At 41.4% G+C, this 19,764-nt stretch overlaps 1 protein-coding gene across 3 annotated transcripts; it reads left to right on the top strand.

Annotated features, from left to right (window-relative positions):
* The first annotated feature begins 1,619 nt into the window (after positions 1 to 1,619).
* Positions 1,620 to 18,216, top strand: NIPA2 (NIPA magnesium transporter 2). Of its 3 annotated transcripts, none has more exons than XM_050919518.1 (6): positions 1,620 to 1,754; positions 12,825 to 13,026; positions 13,620 to 13,676; positions 15,132 to 15,222; positions 16,069 to 16,229; positions 17,253 to 18,216. In XM_050919518.1, the coding sequence occupies exons 2-6, from the start codon at positions 12,846 to 12,848 to the stop codon at positions 17,888 to 17,890; spliced, it is 1,128 nt and encodes a 375-aa protein (XP_050775475.1). In that variant the 5' UTR covers positions 1,620 to 1,754; positions 12,825 to 12,845; the 3' UTR covers positions 17,891 to 18,216. The 3 variants fall into 3 exon arrangements, with proteins under 3 accessions (XP_050775475.1, XP_050775484.1, XP_050775492.1); XM_050919527.1 differs by lacking the exon at positions 1,620 to 1,754 and adding an exon at positions 1,955 to 2,025; XM_050919535.1 differs by lacking the exon at positions 1,620 to 1,754 and adding an exon at positions 8,473 to 8,561.
* Positions 18,217 to 19,764: the final 1,548 nt, after the last annotated feature.

Below are 19,764 nucleotides of genomic sequence, written 5' to 3'. Positions count from 1 at the left end.
TTTTTTTTAGAATCTAATTGATTTTTTGGTTATCTTTTGTAAGACTCCAGGGAAGGGAGTCTGCACTCACCAGGGAATTGGTGGGAGAAAGGAAAGGGAGGAGGGAAGAAAAACCTGCTCTCTGTGTTTATCTCTGTATCTCTCTCCAGGGAAGAAGGGAGGGGGAAGGTAACATTCCTCTCGGGGGGGGGGGTCTCCTAGTGTACCCAGGGCGGGAAAGAGCTGGGAGGAAGAAAGAAGGGGGAAGGGAAATGGTTTATTCCCCTTTGTGGTGAGACTCAAGGAATTTGGGTCTTGGGGGGGGTCCCCAGGGAAGGGTTTGGGGGGACCAGAGGGTAATCAGGCCCTGGAATTCCTGATTGGTGGCAGCGCTACAGAATCTAAGCTGGTAATTAAGTTTAGAGGACTTTAGGCTAGTACCCATAACCTGGACGCTAAAGTCCAGAGTTGGGAATTATACTATGACAGAAATACACCCTGAATCTTCAATACTGTCAGGGGTCTATCCCATTGGTTTCCTTTCAGTGTGGATGGATCTCTATCTACTCCTGCAGTCCTCTTCTCACCAGCCTTAGCAGTCTCTTTATTCATTTTTTATGTTAGATAAAAAATGTGAAGAGATTTCTGAAATAATGGAATGTGATAATTAGTATAATGTATATTTCAGTTTATATTTAAATCAAAGAAGGGAACATATTATATATTACTTAACACAGTAGGTGAAGATATTCAATATTTGCCTGAAGGAAGGTGCTGTTACAAGTTGATAAACAGCCAAATCCTCTGGTCCACATTCCCTGTGCATTTGCAAGCATGAAATACAAAATTTTAGAGATTGAATGACAGATCAAGAAACTAATCATAATCAGTAAGAATTGAAATATATTTAATTATTGGAAGAAAGCTTACCTAGAAGATAAATTTGATAACCATCTCCTCACTACCTGCCAGCCAGCTGTTGCTCAGATTGGTTTGTTGTGAGTGCATGTGCGTACTTGGAACTACTGTCTTTTTTTTTTTCTTTTCACAGACCATTACAGCTGGAACAGACCTCAGGAGGTCACCTAGTCCAACCCCCTGCTCAAAGCAGGACCAATTCCCAGACAGATTTTTTTACCCCCGTTCTCTCAGTGCCCCCCTCAACCTCACAACCCTGAGTTTAGCAGGCCAATGCTCAAACCACTGAGCTATCCCTATGTTGAAGCTCTATCAATAGGAGAACAGCACAGCCCAAAACCACGTGACAAATACTCACCAATTGAAGAAGCATTTTGCTAGCAATTTAAGAGAAGTGCAAATATTTCACTTGTTATGAAAAGTTCCCAGGATGTTTGAGCTTTGGAAAGTCTTTTACTTTTTATGAAATTTTCCCAGGATTATTTAGGTTTTGAATGAAAATTCCCACTTTGAAACATTTTACTCAAAAATTCCCAGATTTTGAAAATTTCCCAGCACTGGCCCCAGACGAGGCCGGGGGGCTGCTGCAGGGGGCGCGCGGCCACAGCCCCCGCCCCCCGTTCACGGAGTGGTCACGTGGGCGGGGCTCCTAGGGAGGGGCCGCTGCTGCCTCGTCCCCGTGCTGGCCCCGCCCCTTCCGCCGGCTGTGACGGCCAGCGAGGGCTGGAAGCGCAAGTAGCGATTGGGCGCCGGGTTCTCCATGGCGGCGGAGAGGGCAGGGACCAGCCCCACCTTCCCTCCTCCCGCGCCGGGCCAAGGCCGCCCCTCGGCGGGGATGTGAGGAGCCGCCGCCGCAGGTCAGGGGCACTCGCGGCCGGGGTGGGGGCCGCGCCCTTCTCTCAGCGCCTGGGCGGGGCCGCGGGCAGTTAATGTCCTCGGCTGGGAACGAGGCTGGTCCCCGAACCCGCGCCGCACATCGGTTATTATCGGAGGAGGCGGGGCGGGGGCACGCGCCGAGTGGCGCAGGGAGCCCCGGCCTGGGGCCTCCCACACCAACCCCCCCCCCCCCGTTCCCTCCTCGCTCGCGCGCTCACGGCTGGTACCGAGCGACCCGGAGCCGCTGTTCAGGTGACACGCGGGGGAGGCGCCGCTCCGCGGGTTTCCCCCCGCCCCCTTGCTGGGCCCCCCCCCCCGCGGCGGCGAGCGCGCTAATGCAGTCGGGCTGCTGGCGCGTAACCGGCCCAGCCGAGAGCCCCTTCTCCGGCCGGGCCCTGGCGAGAGCGCCCGTGGTCACCGCAACCCGCCCGCAGCGGCGCTGGTGCCGCGGAGCCCAGGGCGGCAGCTGTGGGACCCTTGTGGGCGACAAGCCGCCAGCGCAGGGGAGGTCACCAGGGGGGCTCGTCTGTGCCGCCGCCGGCCGCGCTGGTTCCCGTCGGCCCGAAATTGTGGCGCTGGAGGTGGTTCTCGGGGAGCGCCGGCAGCGGCCCTTGCTGCTCTGTCCGGCGGCTGGTGGTGGCAGCAGCCGAATTAGCACGTTCCGGGCCGGTCGTTCTGCCCGAGCCCTTTTCTCGCCACTTCGGGAAGCAGTTTCCTAAACTTCAGTGTGCGCTGAATCCTCAATGTTTACTGCCGGATTGCGCTTTGTAGTGCTGCAGCTCCTGCTTCCATTTACTCTTCTCCCTGTCCGTGTGACCCCATTGCTCCCCAGACATTATCCTAAAACCTTTTCCAGGTCCGTTTATACCTGTGGGTCTCAAATTTTTGTACTGGGGACCCCTTTCACATAGCAAGCCTCTGAGTGCAACCCTCCCTTGTATATTAAAAACACTTTTTTTAATGTGTTTAACACCATTATAAATGCTGGATGCAAAATGGGGTTTGTGGTGGATGGAGGCTGACAGCTCGTGACCCCCCCCCAATGTAATAACTTCACTACTCCCTGAGGGGTGCAGCTCCCCAGTTTGAGAACTCTTGGTTTATACTTCCTCATTTCCCCTCTTTATCTAAAACCATTTATCGAAATGTTTTAGCTGTGCATAAAGGCCTTACATTGTGCGTGTTAACTCACCCAAGTTAAGAACACACCTTTTATTCCTAGGGACAGTGCAGCCAGTGTGCTAGGCACTACACAAATATATAGGCAGATGTGAGACCTGCCCTGACTAACTTAATTTTATAGGATCTGAGTTACTGCAGAAAATTCTTTTCTGAGTGCTGGCTGGTGAGTCTTGCCCACATGCTCAGGGTTTAGCTGATAGCCATATTTGGGGTCGGGAAGGAATTTTCCTCCAGGGCAGATTGGCAGAGGCCCTGGAGGTTTTTTGCCTTCCCCTGCAGCGTGGGGCATGGGTTTCTTGCTGGTGGATTCTCTGCAGCTTGAGGTCTTCAAACCACAATTTGAAGACTTCAGTAACTCAGACATAGGTTAGGGGTTTGTTATAGAACTGGATGGGTAGGGTTCTGTGGCCTGCTTTGTGCAGGGGGTCGGGCTAAATGATCACATTGGTCCCTTCTGACCCTAGAATCTATGAATCTATAGTATACCGGTATTCCTATACTGTAAAGTTCTCCAGTGTAGATGTGGCTTCAAAAGTAGTAATATTTGACAGTTTAATAGCTTCTTTGTATGCTAGAGCTATATCACAACTCTTATAATTTAGTATTTTCAGCATAGATTATTTTAGAATAAAGGAGACCCTGTCTAATAATTAATGTGGCTTTGTTTACATTCAGTGGCAAAACTGGGTAAGTTGGAACAATTCATTCTGCTCACAAATGAAGAGTACAGTCATCTCCATAAGCAATGTTCCATTTGCAAACAGGTTATAAAACTTTTCATTTTGGCTAAGTAAGGATCCTCTTGGTATTGACTTACAACTGCCTAATTTTAAATGTAAAAAAGACTAGCTCTCTAATGTGCTTCATGAAATACCACCTTTATTTAGTGTTGAATGTGTAGAAAGTTTTAGTCACAATTGATTTTTAGCTGGTATTTCTATATTTAAAACAGTACAGCATTGCTGCTGCGGTGCTTCACCTTAGGCATTGCCTCTGATGATGGGAGGACTTCTGCCGTTGGCATAAGTAATCCACCTCCCCAACAGGTGGTAGCTAGGTCGACGGAAGAATTCTTCTGTCAGTCTAGGACTGCCTGCACTTAACGTCGGCTTAACTACATCTCTGAGGAGTGTGGATTTTTTACACCCCTGAGAACTAAAGCTAGGCTGATGTAACTTTTCAGTGTAGACCAGCCCCTTCATCTCTTTCTGAACAGGTAAGCTTTTACCAGGTAAGGCCACTTCCTCTTCTCATTGCTTAACAAAGGAAACTTTTATGGTGATATCTGTAGGTAAACGTGCACAAGGTGAAAGGTTACATTGTTTTTTATTGTTTCCACCTTCTTTGCATATATTTCAAGTGCTACGCTGTGCACATCGTTCTCACGAACTTATGTATTTTAATCAATATTGTCTCCACTTAACAATCAGTATCGTTATCACAAACTTATGTATTTTAATCAATATTGTTTAGTTTGAAAATAACTTTTTTTGCTATTTGGATGCTTGCTGCTATGGCCTAATGGAGTGGGAATGTGAAATTGAACCATTACTGTAAATGTTACTTAGTCACTTTGCTCATGTTGAAACAGGAAAGTGAAATTGGAATTTGGAAATATTACTTTGCTACTCTGTAGGCATGTTGAGAACAACTTGGAAGGCAAAGAACTTCCTCACGGTGTACGTTGTCAGGTGTGGCCTATTCCTGTATTAGATTTTGAAGACAAATGAGTTTCCTGTCAAGTGGCTGATTGGTGCTCTTTCCTACTTCACAGAAGTTTTCCACAACATTGTTTTCCCTCTGTCCCCTTGCTCCCAAAAGCAATATCTTATTGTCTTGCCTGTCAAGGCTCTTATTTTTATGAGGGAGAGCATAGCTCCATTCTTTAAATTGATGTGATTAGTTGCCTTCTGAAAGCTGTTTCTTTGACATCAGTTGACTAGGACAGACTATGAGTAGATGCCTCCTAAAGGGCAGTATACTGTTATGTGTGGGTGGCTGTGGTTCCAAGCTCTTTATTCTACAAAAGTAAACTGATCCCTGAGTCACAACTTTGAGTTCAGTGGCAAGCTGATTTTCCACAGTTGAGCAACGGCCAACTTTGTGAGAGTGAGTTAATTTCATGTTGAATTGGGCCATACACTTAGTAAGAGAACACTTAGCAAATTTACAGCATTTGTGACCAAAACAATAGTAGGGGCAAAAGACTTTCCTGGCTTTAAGACAAAGCTTTAAGACAAAGCTTGATAAGTATATGGAGGGGATGTTATGATAGGATCGTTAATTTGGGCAATTGATCTTGAATTACCACCAGACAGGTCTGCTCAATGGTCTGCGGCGAGATGTTGCATGCGATGGGTACTGAGTTGCTGCGGAGAATTCCTTCTTGGGTGCTAGCTGGTGACTCTTGCCCACATGCTCAGGGTTTAGCTGATCGCCATATTTGGGGTCGGGAAGGAATTTTCCTCCAGGGCGGATTGGCAGGTGCCCTGGAGGTTTTTCGCCTTCCCCTGCAGCGTGGGGCACGGGTCGCTTGCTGGTGGTGTCTCTGCAGCTTGAGGTCTTCAAACCATTTTTGAGGATTTCAATAACTCGGTCCTGGGATAGGGGTTGTTATAAAATTGGATGGGTGGGGTTCTGTGGCCTGCCTTGTGCAGGAGGTCAGACTAGATGATCAGATTGGTCCCTTCTGACCTATGAGTCTATGAGAATATCTTCTCCATTACAGTACAAGTCACTGGGAGAAGACAGCTTTGTCCATGCCCCTTTAACCAAGGCTGAGGGAGGTGTAGTTTCCAGAAGCTCTTTACTCTTCTCCTTTGAGGTTATGGGGATCTGTTTTTTCTGGGGATGCTGCATGAAATTACCCATAAACAGTAATCTTAGTAAAACCAAGATTTATTAAAAACAGAATGAAAATGAAGTTGAAACAAAAATATTGGTTTGCTTAATGTATCTAGACTCTCATTTTGAATAAGCTAAACTATTTGTAGTTATAGAGGAAAAAGGAAAAGTGAATAGCTTACATCCCTTGAAAGCAGTCCCCTCTTTCTGACTGCTCAACCTGCCAGCATCGTATTGCAGTCTACAGGGCAACTTCTCCTTTGTCCACCTAGACATATTTATTAAATCCCCTCCCCAACTTTCCCAGTTTTTTTTTTTTAAGACAAATATACAAAGAGGATTTGGCAACTTCTGGGAGATGGTCCATTGGAAAAGAAAAACCCTTCATGATGGTCAGAGTTCTTCAGAGATTTAACTGCCTAGCTCAGATATTGCCTTTCTTATCTTATGTCTTCACTGCAGAGTTAATTAAAGTTACCTACAGTCAGGTACTTCTCACAAGTTAGCCTAGCTCAAGTGAGAACCAGTCACAGTGTGAAATAACACTCCAGCTTCTGTGTCCACAGTGATGCTGCACTCACTCGTATGCAGCTAACACTGTTGGGGTATATCCCATAATTCTTTGCACTGGAATAAGCTGAACTGCTCTATGAATATTTTCCCAGTGGACTGTGGGAAAACCTGTCTGTCCTTTCTCGGCCTGTGGTGGTGGACAATTGGGGAAGGCACTGGAGGACTGTCGCCACTCAAGTGGCGTTCACTTGCATCCACAGTACAGAGTGGTCTTTTTTAGCAAAACTCAGCAGCTGCTAACTCAAGTTTTAACCTTTAAAACATGATGGGCCAGAAAACTGGAGAGAAAAGGACTGTCACACTTGCGGTTAAGGTGGTGCACAGGACTTGAGTTGTAACTCAAGTTAACTTTGCAGTGAAGACAAGCCAACATACCAGGCCTCTTGCTTAAACCTCTAAGTGTTTTTTCCCCCATTTCCATAAACTATAAACCATGGACAGAGGACTGCCATGCGAGTGTTTTAAAAACAGCCTTAGTATTACAAAATAACATTTAAAATGTATTGCACAATGTAATTTAGTCACATAGGTCACATCAGTTAATAGACAAACTAAAAGGAAGGTTACTCCAGGAATAAATATTTGTCACAAATTATTATTTGTATTACAGTTCTCAATACGCTTATCATGGTCAGGGTCCCCATTGTTCAGGGCACTGTACAGATATACAGTAAAAGACAGTCACTACCTTGAAAATTCTGTAATTGTAATCTGCAATTTGTATCTCAGCTCCACAGAACTGTCACAAAATATTACTATCCCATTCACAGAAAGTACTGGCCATCACCTACATGGTGATGAAAAATCTAAAGGGATTTTGCCTTGTTTCTTTTCCAAACTAAGCTTTTCTTCAAATCTGCTAGCAATTAGAGTTTGACCAGAAATTACAGATACCACTGTAAAATTGGAATTAGCCTTAGACAAACTGTGAAGGTTTCATAGTAAGAGCTAGAAATGGGTCGTGAAAATGTTCAAAAGAAAACAGGAACTGAGCGTTGTTTGCTAACCATTTATGCAATCTTGAATTGAGAGAGAAAATCTAAAGTGGATCATTATTCTTATTGATGGAATTTGAAAGAAACAGTGGACTCAAGCTGAACTTGCCCTAGGGTATTGCTAGTCTAAATTCAGAGAATTGCCTACTATATGCAACTCAGTGCCAGTGAGTCATAACATCAGTTTTCAAGTGGTACATGATGCAGTATCATGATCAGATATCTTTTTTTCCCTCTCCCAGAGCAGAGAAATCTTAGAGCCTGACTTCTCCTATCTCCTCATCTCCTTGTCTCCTAAAAAAGAAGGGGTGGAGAAAATGAGTTTGGCATAGTCTGTATTTAAAAGCTTTGCTGCTGTAGCTGTACTAGCAAAACCCTACTAGGTCAGGTCTACACTACAGACCTATATCGGCATAACTCTGTCACTCGGGTGTGAAAAATCCACACCCGTGAGCAACGTAGTTATACCCACCTAATCCCATGTGAAGACAGTGCTATGAGGAGGAGAGTTTCTCCTGCCAACATAGCTACCACTTCTCGAGGAGGTGGATTAACTGTGCCAAAGGGAAAGCGCTCTCCTATTGGCTTAGAGCATCTTCATTAAAGCGCTACAGCGGCACAGTGTTTAAAGTGTAAACTTGCCCCTAGTATCAATTAAGCTTATACTGGCAAAAAAGTGCCTTTGCTGATATAGTTTATATACCATTTGACCAATAGCTAAGCTAGCAAAAGCTCTTTTACGCCAGTATAACTTAATCTGTGCAAGGAGGGTTTTCCTGGCATAAAATACCATAAAAAATCACACCCCTACCTGATGTTGCTATGCTGGCAAGTTTCTAATGTAGTCCTGACCTTTGCTTTTAAGGGGTATATGATATGGATTGTTCTGACCTTATTCCTCACTTCCTCTCAGCTGATATTGAGGAGTGGGAGACAGCCATTTAGGATTATCTTTCTTCACTACATGAAATGAGCCTTTCTTCTGCAAGGGACTGAGTCTCATTTTGCTATTAAAGACTTGTACTGTCCTTTGTTTACAGCATCAAGGATTTGCATAAATGCTAGTCTTTAAAGTTATTCATTTTGATATTTATTTATAAAAGATGGAAGAACACATATTCATTTAGAAGAAAGTCAAAACCGATTCTGAGCTCTGTCAAGAGTATGACAAAGGCTCTGTTATGCTATAAACAGGTAAGTCAACAACTCAATAAACAAGCAATACCCCTAGTACAAGTCACTGGGATTGGGTTTCTCATTATAAAATCTATTTTTGTATGCAGTAAAACTATTTTTTTCCAAGGAAAGTGTTTATTTCTTTTGTATTTTGTAAACTGCTCACCTGACATTATTCTGAGCAATGCCAGTACCATGTGTGTGTTTTGTGAATGGAACAGTTACTCCTGCCGTTTTCCCAACCCAACAGCTGTTTGATCAGGAAAGAGCTGTGTTGAAAGTTCTTGTATGCTGGTATTTGCTGAAGCACTATTGCATGTTAAGAAACAGAGTGGCGCTTGAACTATGCGGGTGCATCCATGAAGATTAGACAGTGCACTAGGTTATTTCCAATAAAAATTTTTTTTTGCATCAGAATGGACTTGAAGCAAATAAACTCACTTTTCAGTTGCTCTGTTAATCAATTTTTAGATTGAACCATATAAGATAACCTACTCTAGTTAAAATTATTTGAATAACTTTTATCTTTCCTTGGTCTGTTCTATCAAAAATTAAGCCTTCCACAACTAAGCACTTGATTGAGGAGTCAAAAATATTTGTGTTCTGATTATGTTTGGAGGGTTGGGGCTATAGCTTTGTTTAAAATCTATAATTTGTGAATTGTTTTACCAGAGACACATGAGATGAATGACATAGTCAAGTTTTAGGGAGCGTAGTCATTACTCATACTCACTGTCACAGTTCAGAGTGACTGCATCTGTATTTCCCCCTTTAGTGGTCCGGCAGGGCACCCACTCTCACCTTGCAGCTCCCCTGCTGTTGCATTTCTGGTGGAGACCCTATTTCTCTCTTCTGATCAGAGTATTTTTAGGTACAGTTCCCTGCCTTCACTGTGCTGTTCCCACCATAGACAGATTGCACAATGACACCTGCTTGCTTTCTCTTCAGAGATGGTTACCAGGTATAATTACTACAGTTATAAGATACCACCCAGCACTTCCTGTGCAACCCTATTTTATTCTTAAGGTAAAAGGCATTACAGAGAAAACATACTAAAACAATAAAAGAACCTACGTGTGCAAATAAGCTTACCAAAGAATCCCCCAACACTAGCATGAGCTCTGGCAAGAGCAGCCCTTCAGTACCTCATCCACAGGGTTTCCTTTGTGGTGACAAGTTTATCATAGCTTCAGCTCAGAACAAACACACAATCCTATGGGGCCACTCCTTCTAATCTTTCACTAAGGTTTGAGGCCCTCCGTGAACCCTGGGTCCTATCTGTTTGTTGGATCAGGAAGAAGGCCCCAAGCCAGTTTAAAAACGGGCTATTTATCCAAAACCTCTTTCTTTGTTGTTCCCTGGAAAATCCAGTTTGAAGGGGTATGTGAACTTCTTGGGGGAGTCGTTTCAAAGGGCTTATAAAGGAGGAAGTATATGAGCATCCTCCTCCCTGCTGAAAAGGTACATACGGTGCCCAAATAACACACACACAATTGCACTTTTTATACAATGTGCCCCAAAAGGTATTTACACTAATTCAGTAAGGTTTAACTGTATGAAATTAAGTTTATTTTGGGTATAGTAGGATAACATGAGCTCTGTCAGTTTGTCACATCCACTTTGTAGAGATTGCTGAATTGGAAACCACCTGCTGCTCAGTATGAATGTGTCAGATTTCTAAAATGGAAAACATTGACCAAACATAATTATCCCAACAGGAAATGGAAGGGACCCTGCTTTCAGAAGTATTACCCCAACCTTCTCTCAAAAGTTGTCAGTAGGTAGACAAGGATAGGAATATTAGCTCGGTGGGGGTGATATTTTTTGTGTGGGGAGGGGGTTAGGGTAGGGATGGAGGATTGGGGTGCTATGCCAGGCTAAACTGCTGATTTCTTTTACAGTTTTGCATTAATGGGCTAGACAGTCTAGCAAAGTCAGAGAGGTCTTGTGTGGGAATTTCCCATTCTTTTTTAATGAGTAGAAACACTGAAAATCAATCATTACTGTGTATTTTCTTGCATGCTTTCCCTGCAGAGATTGAATGTCTCTTGTGACTGACTGACTGACTTCCCATCCTGGCCTACCACAGAGCTGCACTTCATCATACTCCCTGACTGAGTCCTATTTTCCCTTCATTCCACTTTTCCATGCACAAACTGCATTGCCCCCATGTTTCACTGTCCTACACAGCTCTGCTTCTGTCAGCCCCTTCCCCACTCATTGTTCCATCTCAGAACATTCTCTGACCATGCCCACCTACTGCCCTACCATATTCAACCTTGAAACACTGATATATATCAATGTTTAAAAACCTAATAGAATAGAGGAGTCAAGGGAGCATAGCAGAGGAGGGAGAACCATAGTCTTGCTTACTCATTCATATCGCTCCTTATATCCTTTAAGGTGTGTCAGGTGAATCAAGGGGGCAGTCAGGAGTGTGGGGTGATAGTATTTTAATGGGGGGTCTAGGGCTGTCCATATAACCTGCTGTGGATAAGAGCTTGGTGTGAGTGCCAAGACACTAGTGGATCAGGGGCTCCTCACAGCATGGTGTCCTCAGCCAAGGAAACAGTGTTGGGGCCTTGATGCGCCAGTGCCTTAGCCCCCTCAGACTGCCTGCAATATTTGAGAAATAGCAGTAGGTAGTGGTATGGGTTTACAGTGTTTGCACAGACTCTGAATTCATCTTGGCAATAAACATTGAAGTAGAAATATTTTATTACTGTCCTTTAGATCATATATATATGCTAAATTGACTTGCACTATATGCTAGTTTCTTTTATACCTGGAACATGTATTACGTAGGTGAACCAGTAATATTATGAAAATTTCATATATTCCTGTAAGTTTCAACACATTTTTGTTGACCTCTTCCCTCTGCAGTTCCAGTATATAGAAACTTGATGCTGTTTTTATCCAGAGTTGGGTTTTTTTGTGGCAATATATCAGGGTAGTGTTCTCTACTGGTCAGCTGTTTAAAAAAAATTCTATGCAACTTAAAAGTGGAAATGAGAGAAATGTTCATTCCCTTTCATATTTGACAGAAATTAGTAAACCACCTTGAAATATAATTAAGCAGAACATTTCAGTGTTTTAAGACAGCTTATGCGCATATCTTAAAAATCCAAAATCTGATGTCTCAGAAAGAAACTGTAATATCTTTATTGCACCATGTATCAGAAAAATAGTATAATTTAGAGCAAATAGACAGTTGTCATATCATGCCAGAAACAGGAGATCATTACTGAAGATTTTGACTCCTGTTCTAAAAGTTCTTTTTTAACACTTTCCCCAGGCCCTTGCTGCAGTTCTCCACATAACTAGGCTTGAGACTCTAATAGTCTGAGTGAAGGCTTTTCCATAGTAAATTCTTCCATCGCCATTATAGATAAGCATCAGGGATGCTTTGTTAAACTTGTACTGAGAAAAACAACCCTGCAAAATCTATTGGTAAACAGAGGATTGCTGGTTGTTATTGCAGTTCCTTAAAGGCACTATTTTTATTCATCCTGAAAAAGGGTCTGTGCTAACTGAACTACCATGATTTGAACAGTTCTTTGTAACCTTTTTCTTCCATTGTTCCCATAATCTTATGTGGCTGTTGGGATGGCGTGGCTGTTTTAACTCAAACCTGGATTGTAAATTAATTTTAACATAAATAGCAATACTTTGTGTGTGTTTTATGGAGTGGAACTACACCTCTACCTCGATATAACGTGACCCAATATAACACATGTTCGGATATAACGCGGTAAAGCAGTGCTCCAGGGGGGTGGGGCTGCGCACTCCAGCGGATCAAAGCAAGTTCAATATAACGTGGTTTCACCAATAACGCAGTAAGATTTTTTGGCTCCTGAGGACAGCGTTATATTGGGGTAGAGGTGTGTATGTGAATATGAAGAAAAAACACACACACTATATGTTTGAAAATACGTGGCTCTGCTTATGTTTGTCTTCAAGCGTCATTTCTTGTTGCTGCTTGTACTGTGAACTCTCATCTGGAGTGCTAGATGCTCTTCTGCACTTCTTCAAAATCTTTAATCCGTTATCTGTCCTGTTTCACCCCTGCCTCAAGTATGCACCTTCATCCAGTGTATTTTCTGATTTTTTTATTTGCCTTTAGAGTTCAGGTTCTTTGGAGCAGGCCCAGCCACACTGCCATTTTTGTTGGCTGCAAACAGTTTTTTTCCATAAGAAAGTAGACGTGATTTATTTGTATGAAAGCCTGTTGTGATAATATGCGTTTGTTCAGGTTTCAGCATTGCATCACACTATCTCCAGTGACCGCAGCTCTTCTGTTCCATGATCGATGTGGTGGTTTTGAACACTTCAGTAGTTTACGAAATGACCCAGAGTGGAGGAAAATATGATTTCTATATTGGTCTCGTGTTGGCTATGAGCTCCAGCATTTTCATTGGAGGGAGTTTCATCCTAAAAAAGAAGGGTCTCCTCCGACTGGCCAGGAAGGGCTCCATGAGAGCAGGTATGCTATGCACTTGAGAACTTTTGCCTGATTTTAATTTTATTTGAATGCTTAGTGAATGGCTACTGAATTTTCACTCTGATTTTTTTTGAGTATTGATTTACTTTGTTTCCTTGTTGAGAGATGAAACTATGGATATCCTCCTAATTTACTGTATAAAAGGAAGAACGTGTGTAGTCAACTGGGATTACAAACTGTGGAACTATTTAGGTCAACTGTAAGAATAGGGACTCTGTTAAATCCCCTTTTATTTAATTTTGTTTAACATTGTTATGAGTCTAGAACATTACCTCAGAATAGGCAAATATCATGCGATCTGTAATGCCATTTCTTGTCCCAAAGAAATATATATACGCTGCTAATCTTTAAAGCAAATTGCACAGGAATATCCGCACATTTTAAGAAGTTGAAAATATTTTGACTTTAGCCTCTGATTATGCATCAAATTCTGCAGGTGTTTGTTTAATGAGTGGTTGCATATATGATTATAACATGGGTTGAAAATAATTCTTTTTGGACTATAACTCTCAATCATAGTGATTGATGCTTGCCCCTATGTGTTGCTGATTAATTGCTCGTTCTTCCAATTCCAGGTCAAGGTGGTCATGCATATCTTAAAGAGTGGCTGTGGTGGGCTGGACTTCTGTCAAGTAAGTGCACCTCTACCTCACTATAACGCAACCTGATATAACACGAATTCGGGTATAACTTGGTAAAGCAGTGCTCGGGAGGAGGGGGGGCTGCGCACTCAGATGGATCAAAGCAAGTTTGATATAACGTGGTTTCATTTATAACATGGTAAGATTTTTCGGCTCCTGAGGACAGCGTGCGTTATGTTGAGGTAGAGGTGTATCAAAAAGAATAACCAGTGTTAAGATTTTAAATATCAAAATGTTCAAAAAAAATTGTTGAATACACAATAACCAAAGCTAGAAATGGTGCATACCTCTGTACACTGAGATAAAAATCCATATTTAAAAAATAAATTGTATTAGTAGTAATATCTTTGTAATTAAAATCAAATTAAAAAGAACATTCTTGAGTGTAAAAGGATATATCTCCAGTGGATGTTTTCAATAGTTTTTCTTGATCAGCAGAGAATTTCACCCCTTTTTAATTTTTGCCATTTATTTATTTTACTTTTTCATTTCACTAAGCTTGGGCAGTTTAAACTAGACCAGTGGTTCTTAAACTTGTTTGATCTGGCTCCCCTTTCTATGTGTGTTCCCTGGGACATATACCACCACCCAGCTCTGAATGCAGAGCGGAGAGTAGCAGCTGCTGGCCAGGTGCCCAGCTCTGAACGCAACATTGCACCCCCAGCAGCACAGACAGAAGTAAGGGTGGCTATGTGAAAAGTGATATTTGTCTATCACTTTTCACAGCAGACCTAGCACTCCATTGTCACCCTTACTTCTGCATTGCAGCAACTCAGGGCTGACGGCTGGAGCCCTGCTGCCTCCAGGTGAGGGATTGTATGCGCGCGCGCGGGGGTGGAGAGGCATGAGCCTGGGCTGCTTCCCTGTGAGGGACTGGGGTTGGGGGGGGGAACAGCCCCAAACCCTAGGTGGTGGAGTTTTGGCTGTCTCCTTTATCCCTGCCTCCTGGGTGTACGTGGCCCTTCTGCAGGAGCCCAGCCAATACAAAATACAAAACCATTCATTGAAAAAAGTTACTTTTAAAATATTTTGAAACCTTCTCTCTCTCCTTCTCTTTGGTTTTGTTTTATCTTTTTACATGTCTCCTACACTTTGGACTTAAATAGTGTGACTATGCGCATTTAGCTTGACTCATTGTAGTTTATGTACTGCTTCATAGAAGATACAATTGCAGATTATTTTGCTTATGTGAGAATTAAATGACCTGAGTTAGTAGGATGGGGAAATGCAGAGGCTGTTGCATAAAAATAGGTTAGCCTAAATTAGAGGTGAGATGTAGTTTTGTTTTATGGAATATCTATCTGCTAGCTTTGAGTTCTGCTGATATTAAACTGCCATGTCAGCTGAACATATTAGTTGAATTTCTTCTCTGTGGGAACACTTGTTCAGTTTCAGAGGTTTCTCTTACATGTGTTAAGACTTCCTCATTCTTTTTTTATTCTGCAGTGGGAGCTGGTGAAGTAGCTAACTTTGCTGCTTATGCATTTGCACCAGCTACATTAGTGACTCCATTGGGAGCTCTCAGTGTTCTTGTAAGGTAAGAACTGTTTAGAAAGAAGCACTATTTCAGAGAGGTAGAAGCAAAGTATGTATTTAGAAATATCTTTCTGCTTAACTCTGACTAAACTTTGTACTCATAAAAATGGAAGGAGTAGCACTGACTTAACCCAGGCATAAGATGAGTTGGCGCTCTACAAGCTTCCGTGCACAGCTCTAGCAGTGTACCTTTACCTTGACTTGCAACATCCTGCTATTCCTGTCTTCTGCATTTCTTGAGGGTGGAAGCCAGTTATGATGTGCACAAACAAAAGGAAGAAAAGACTAATAAATTAATTTTTATTCCTGACCAAAGTCAGGATCTTATTCGTCTTTGGAGAGTCAAGGATTTTGCACCAGTACTCCACATTGTCTTGGAGAGGGATTTCATAGAGAGGATGATGGATAACATTCTCCCTCACAATTTTGAGGAGGCAGCATAATTTAGAACAACTTCTGGGCCTCCAGACATTTACAGATAGTCTAGTGCATAGCACACATGTTAATATAGACAATTGTAATTATGCTTAGTGGATTTAGTCTAATAGAAATGTATGGACATGAGTAATGTTGCAGATGACTAGAGGTGGTGCACTATATTAGATATAGAAACAAGGGAGCAGTAGAGCTTTTATCTGCATAGTGAGGCAGTATGTACTTGATTCTGTATTCAGATTGTTTTCCCTCTTTGTTTATTTGGAGCCTTAACTTAGAATAACAATTAACAGCTCTTAATTACTTAAACTTCAGAAAACACTTTTCTCTAAGACACTAATGTTTTTTGATGTCTGCTGTGGGCAAATTAATCTCCTGATTCCTAATCTGTCAATGTATTTTTTCCTTTCAGTGCCATTCTTTCATCTTATTTTTTAAATGAAAAACTTAATCTGCATGGAAAAATTGGATGTTTGTTAAGTATACTGGGGTCAACTGTGATGGTCATTCATGCTCCACAAGAAGAGGAGGTAGAAACTTTGAATGAAATGTCCCACAAGCTAGGAGATCCAGGTGAGAGAAAATGTCAAGTTCATCTGTAAGTAGCAGGGTAGCTAATGAAGGAAGATAAGTATGTTTATCCTACTTTGCTAGAAGGACTGTGGTTCATTTATAGTTGCAACTGTTGCAAATTTCTAGTACCAAAAAGTTAGACCACCTCTCTTTTTTCTACATCTGTAAATAAAATGAGTTTGAATTCTACAATAGACTTAGCGGAAGCTTTGAAGGATACCAGTGAATTTATTTTGTACAGAATGCCAGGATTAAACTGAGGTCAGTTTTTGTCCAAGTAAAAGCATGTTCTGAAAGAATAATAAATTAGCAGTTTAATATGTTAACCTAAGAAGCAGACAGCTATTTTCCCCTTGTTACATTTTCTGCAAAGAAATGTCATCTGTAAGTCAATTTTGAGCTGATATTAAATAATGAAGCATAGACTGTGGGGAAAATGTACAATATCAAAGGTTTCCATTAGGACTAGTAGCTAAAATTTAGGTCAGAGAGTCATCTTTGTTTCACATTATATTATAATAAAAATAAGACCTGCTTCTTATATAACAGTTGATATCTGTAGATATCAAAGCACTTTACAAGGAAGGTAAAGCTCCATTTTACAGATGAAACTGAGGAGTGAAATGACTTATTCGAGGGCATTATGAGCATGTCCGATTGGTGACTTAAAATTCCTGTTGCTGAGTGAAGCACCCAAATCAAAACAAATCACAGACAGCATTTAGATACATGCATACACCTGATGGTCTCACTGTACCCCTGGTTCTGTGCTTTTGTAATAAGCCAAGGATTGCAGTAAAAGGGGAGGGGCCTGGGGTCATAAGAGTTGTTGTAGCCTCCATTTTGAATGACTGGTAGAAGAAAAATCATCATTTGAACATGTAATTAATAAAATGAAGGGGAGCAAAAAGCCTCTCAACCTTGACTTGTGGCCCTTAAAATATGCACTGTGTTTCTTGGTACCTAACTGGATGCTCTTGTGTACTGTATATAAATAAGTGATTTTTTTTCCCCCTACTGCAGGTTTTGTGGTTTTTGCAACACTTGTCGTCATTGTGTCCTTAATACTGATATTTGTGGTAGGACCTCGCCATGGACAGACCAACATTCTTGTGTACATAACAATCTGCTCTGTAATTGGAGCATTGTCAGTCTCCTGTGTGAAAGGCTTGGGCATCACTATCAAAGAACTTATTGCAGGAAAACCTGTGCTAAAACATCCTTTGTCCTGGATTCTGCTGCTAAGTCTTATCGTCTGTGTGAGCACACAGATCAACTATTTAAACAGAGCTCTGGATATATTCAACACTTCCATAGTGACTCCAATATATTATGTATTCTTTACAACATCTGTTTTAACTTGTTCTGCTATTCTTTTCAAGGAGTGGCAACATATGTCTGCTGCTGACATTATTGGCACCTTCAGTGGTTTTCTCACAATCATTGTGGGGATCTTTTTATTGCATGCCTTTAAAGATGTAAATTTCACTCTAGCAAATCTGCCTGTCTCCTTGCGGAAAGATGACAGAGCAGTCAATGGCACTCTGCCAACCACATATGAATGCTTTAATCATGATGAAGAAAGCTCAACCTGCGTAGGTGAAATACAATCCAGTGAGAATGTCCCGTCTAGGAGAAATGGAAGTCTGGCAGCATTCTGAAAATGTGTTAAGAACAATTCTGTAACTTTTTTTTGCTGTAAAATGTTTGAGTTTCGAAGCAGATGATGTACTTGAACAATATGTAAAGACAATCATAAATTTTTAGGTTTGATTAGTTTGGACCAAGAATAGTGATGGAGTTTTAATTTGCCTTATTTTTACTTTAAAAAGACACACTGCAGTGACCTCAGTACATGGTTTGGTTTTGTTGCTCTTAAGTTATCTGTGTAAACTTGTAAATATTTTTAATTTGAATTTTCCATTTTAAAGACTTATTGCACTAATAACAATTTTAACTATATTAAAAATAAATTGCTTTAATTTTGCATTGGTGGTAAGCACATTGACATGAACCTGAATCATTTGCATAATGAATATTCACCATGTCTGTTTCAGCATATGGAAGAGTAAGACTATTAATCTGGAAAACACTGAAAGGTGTAGGGAGCAATTTACAGTGGATGTCACTAAACTGGATAATTACAGCACTTCTGGAAAGCATATAACTAAACTAGTTACACTGTTGACGACTACTAATTAGTAAACTTGAAACAGTAAAGACTCAGGAAGCATACATTCAGAATGGTTTGTTTTTATTTAAACTGATTTTTTTAAAAGCGTTTGATAATACTTCAGAGGGAAAGGAAATTGTATAACCTAGCAAATCTTCAAGATCAATTGAATATCAAAAGTTAAGTAGAATGTAAAAGGTAAGTACTGACGAAAAAGGATATCCATCACTTATACACTGATAATCTAATTTTTCTTATTTGTCAGATGTGTATTCTCTCCCCCCAGACAAATCAAACTCTCTGTCTTGTAGTGGGTTTTTACTCTGTCAGCAACAACTGAACACTTGCTGGATGTCATTTTCTTGAGAAACAAATAAAACCCTAGACAGTTAGGAGTTGTCCTGCCAAGACCATTTGCAGGCTTGAACTACTGCTATGTTAAAGCTTACCATAGCTGCAATTCTACACAGAAGTGTATTTTATTTGTGGAAATGCAAAGCTAGCACTAGTAGTATTAGGTTAAATGGATGTAGTGTAGGGGGGAATAATTTATAAAGGGTTAATTACAGTGTTTGAATGCACTTGATATAATTTCTCAATCAGTGGGAATCAGTTCCCAAAAGTGAGAACCATCCAATTCAAAAGTCCTGCTGCAACTTTGGAAAGGTCATTGCCAACAATGAGCAAGGATATCAGATAATCTTACCTGTAAGTCATTGCACTAGTTAAGATGTGGTCCTCTCTCAGGTAACTGGTGCCCAGATCATTCACTAATTTTAGTGATAGCCACTTTCAAGACCTTTTCCAAGGAGTGTGCATTACTGTAGTTTTAGTGGGCAGGTAATAAAGATGAACAAACTTTGTTAAAAAATAGTTCCAACCTCTTGGGGAAACACCATGGACTTCCTAAGAATTCAGGGATGGTTCTGATAAGACACAAAGCTGCTTGCTACAAGGAACACATTTCCCATCATAGGCAATATCAATACTTGATTCTGTGTATATTTTGTTATGAAATAGTTTTGTTTTATAAAGTTATTCCATATCTAACTCTGGAATGCAGCATGTCCCTGTTTTCCCTATTTGGAGCTCTTGGTCCCTTGGAAATAACTTGCTAATCACTTAAATATTAATAGTGCTATAGAATATCAGGATTGGAAGGGACCTCAGGTCATCATCTAGTCCAACGCCCTGCTCCAAGCAGGACCAATCCCCAGACAGATTTTTGTCCCAGATCCCTAAGTGACCTCCTCAAGGATTGAACTCACAACCCTGGCTTTAGCAGGCCAATGCTCAAACTGCTATCAAGTGGGACACTCCTGATTAGGAGGAAAACAAGATCAAGTACTGCTGAATAACTCT

The sequence above is a fragment of the Gopherus flavomarginatus genome, chromosome 1 (assembly GCF_025201925.1).
Source record: "Gopherus flavomarginatus isolate rGopFla2 chromosome 1, rGopFla2.mat.asm, whole genome shotgun sequence".
NCBI classification, from domain to species: Eukaryota; Metazoa; Chordata; order Testudines; family Testudinidae; genus Gopherus; species Gopherus flavomarginatus.
This window is presented reverse-complemented; position numbering and strand designations above follow the sequence as displayed.

Bases quoted from the DNA above. Each gene is read 5' to 3' on its own strand.
- NIPA2 (XM_050919518.1), top strand. From the start codon at position 12,846: ATGATCGATGTGGTGGTTTTGAACACTTCAGTAGTTTACGAAATGACC. The intron at 13,027-13,619 runs GTATGCTATGCA...TTCCAATTCCAG, and splicing joins GAAGGGCTCCATGAGAGCAG to GTCAAGGTGGTCATGCATAT. The intron at 13,677-15,131 runs GTAAGTGCACCT...TTTATTCTGCAG, and splicing joins GTGGGCTGGACTTCTGTCAA to TGGGAGCTGGTGAAGTAGCT.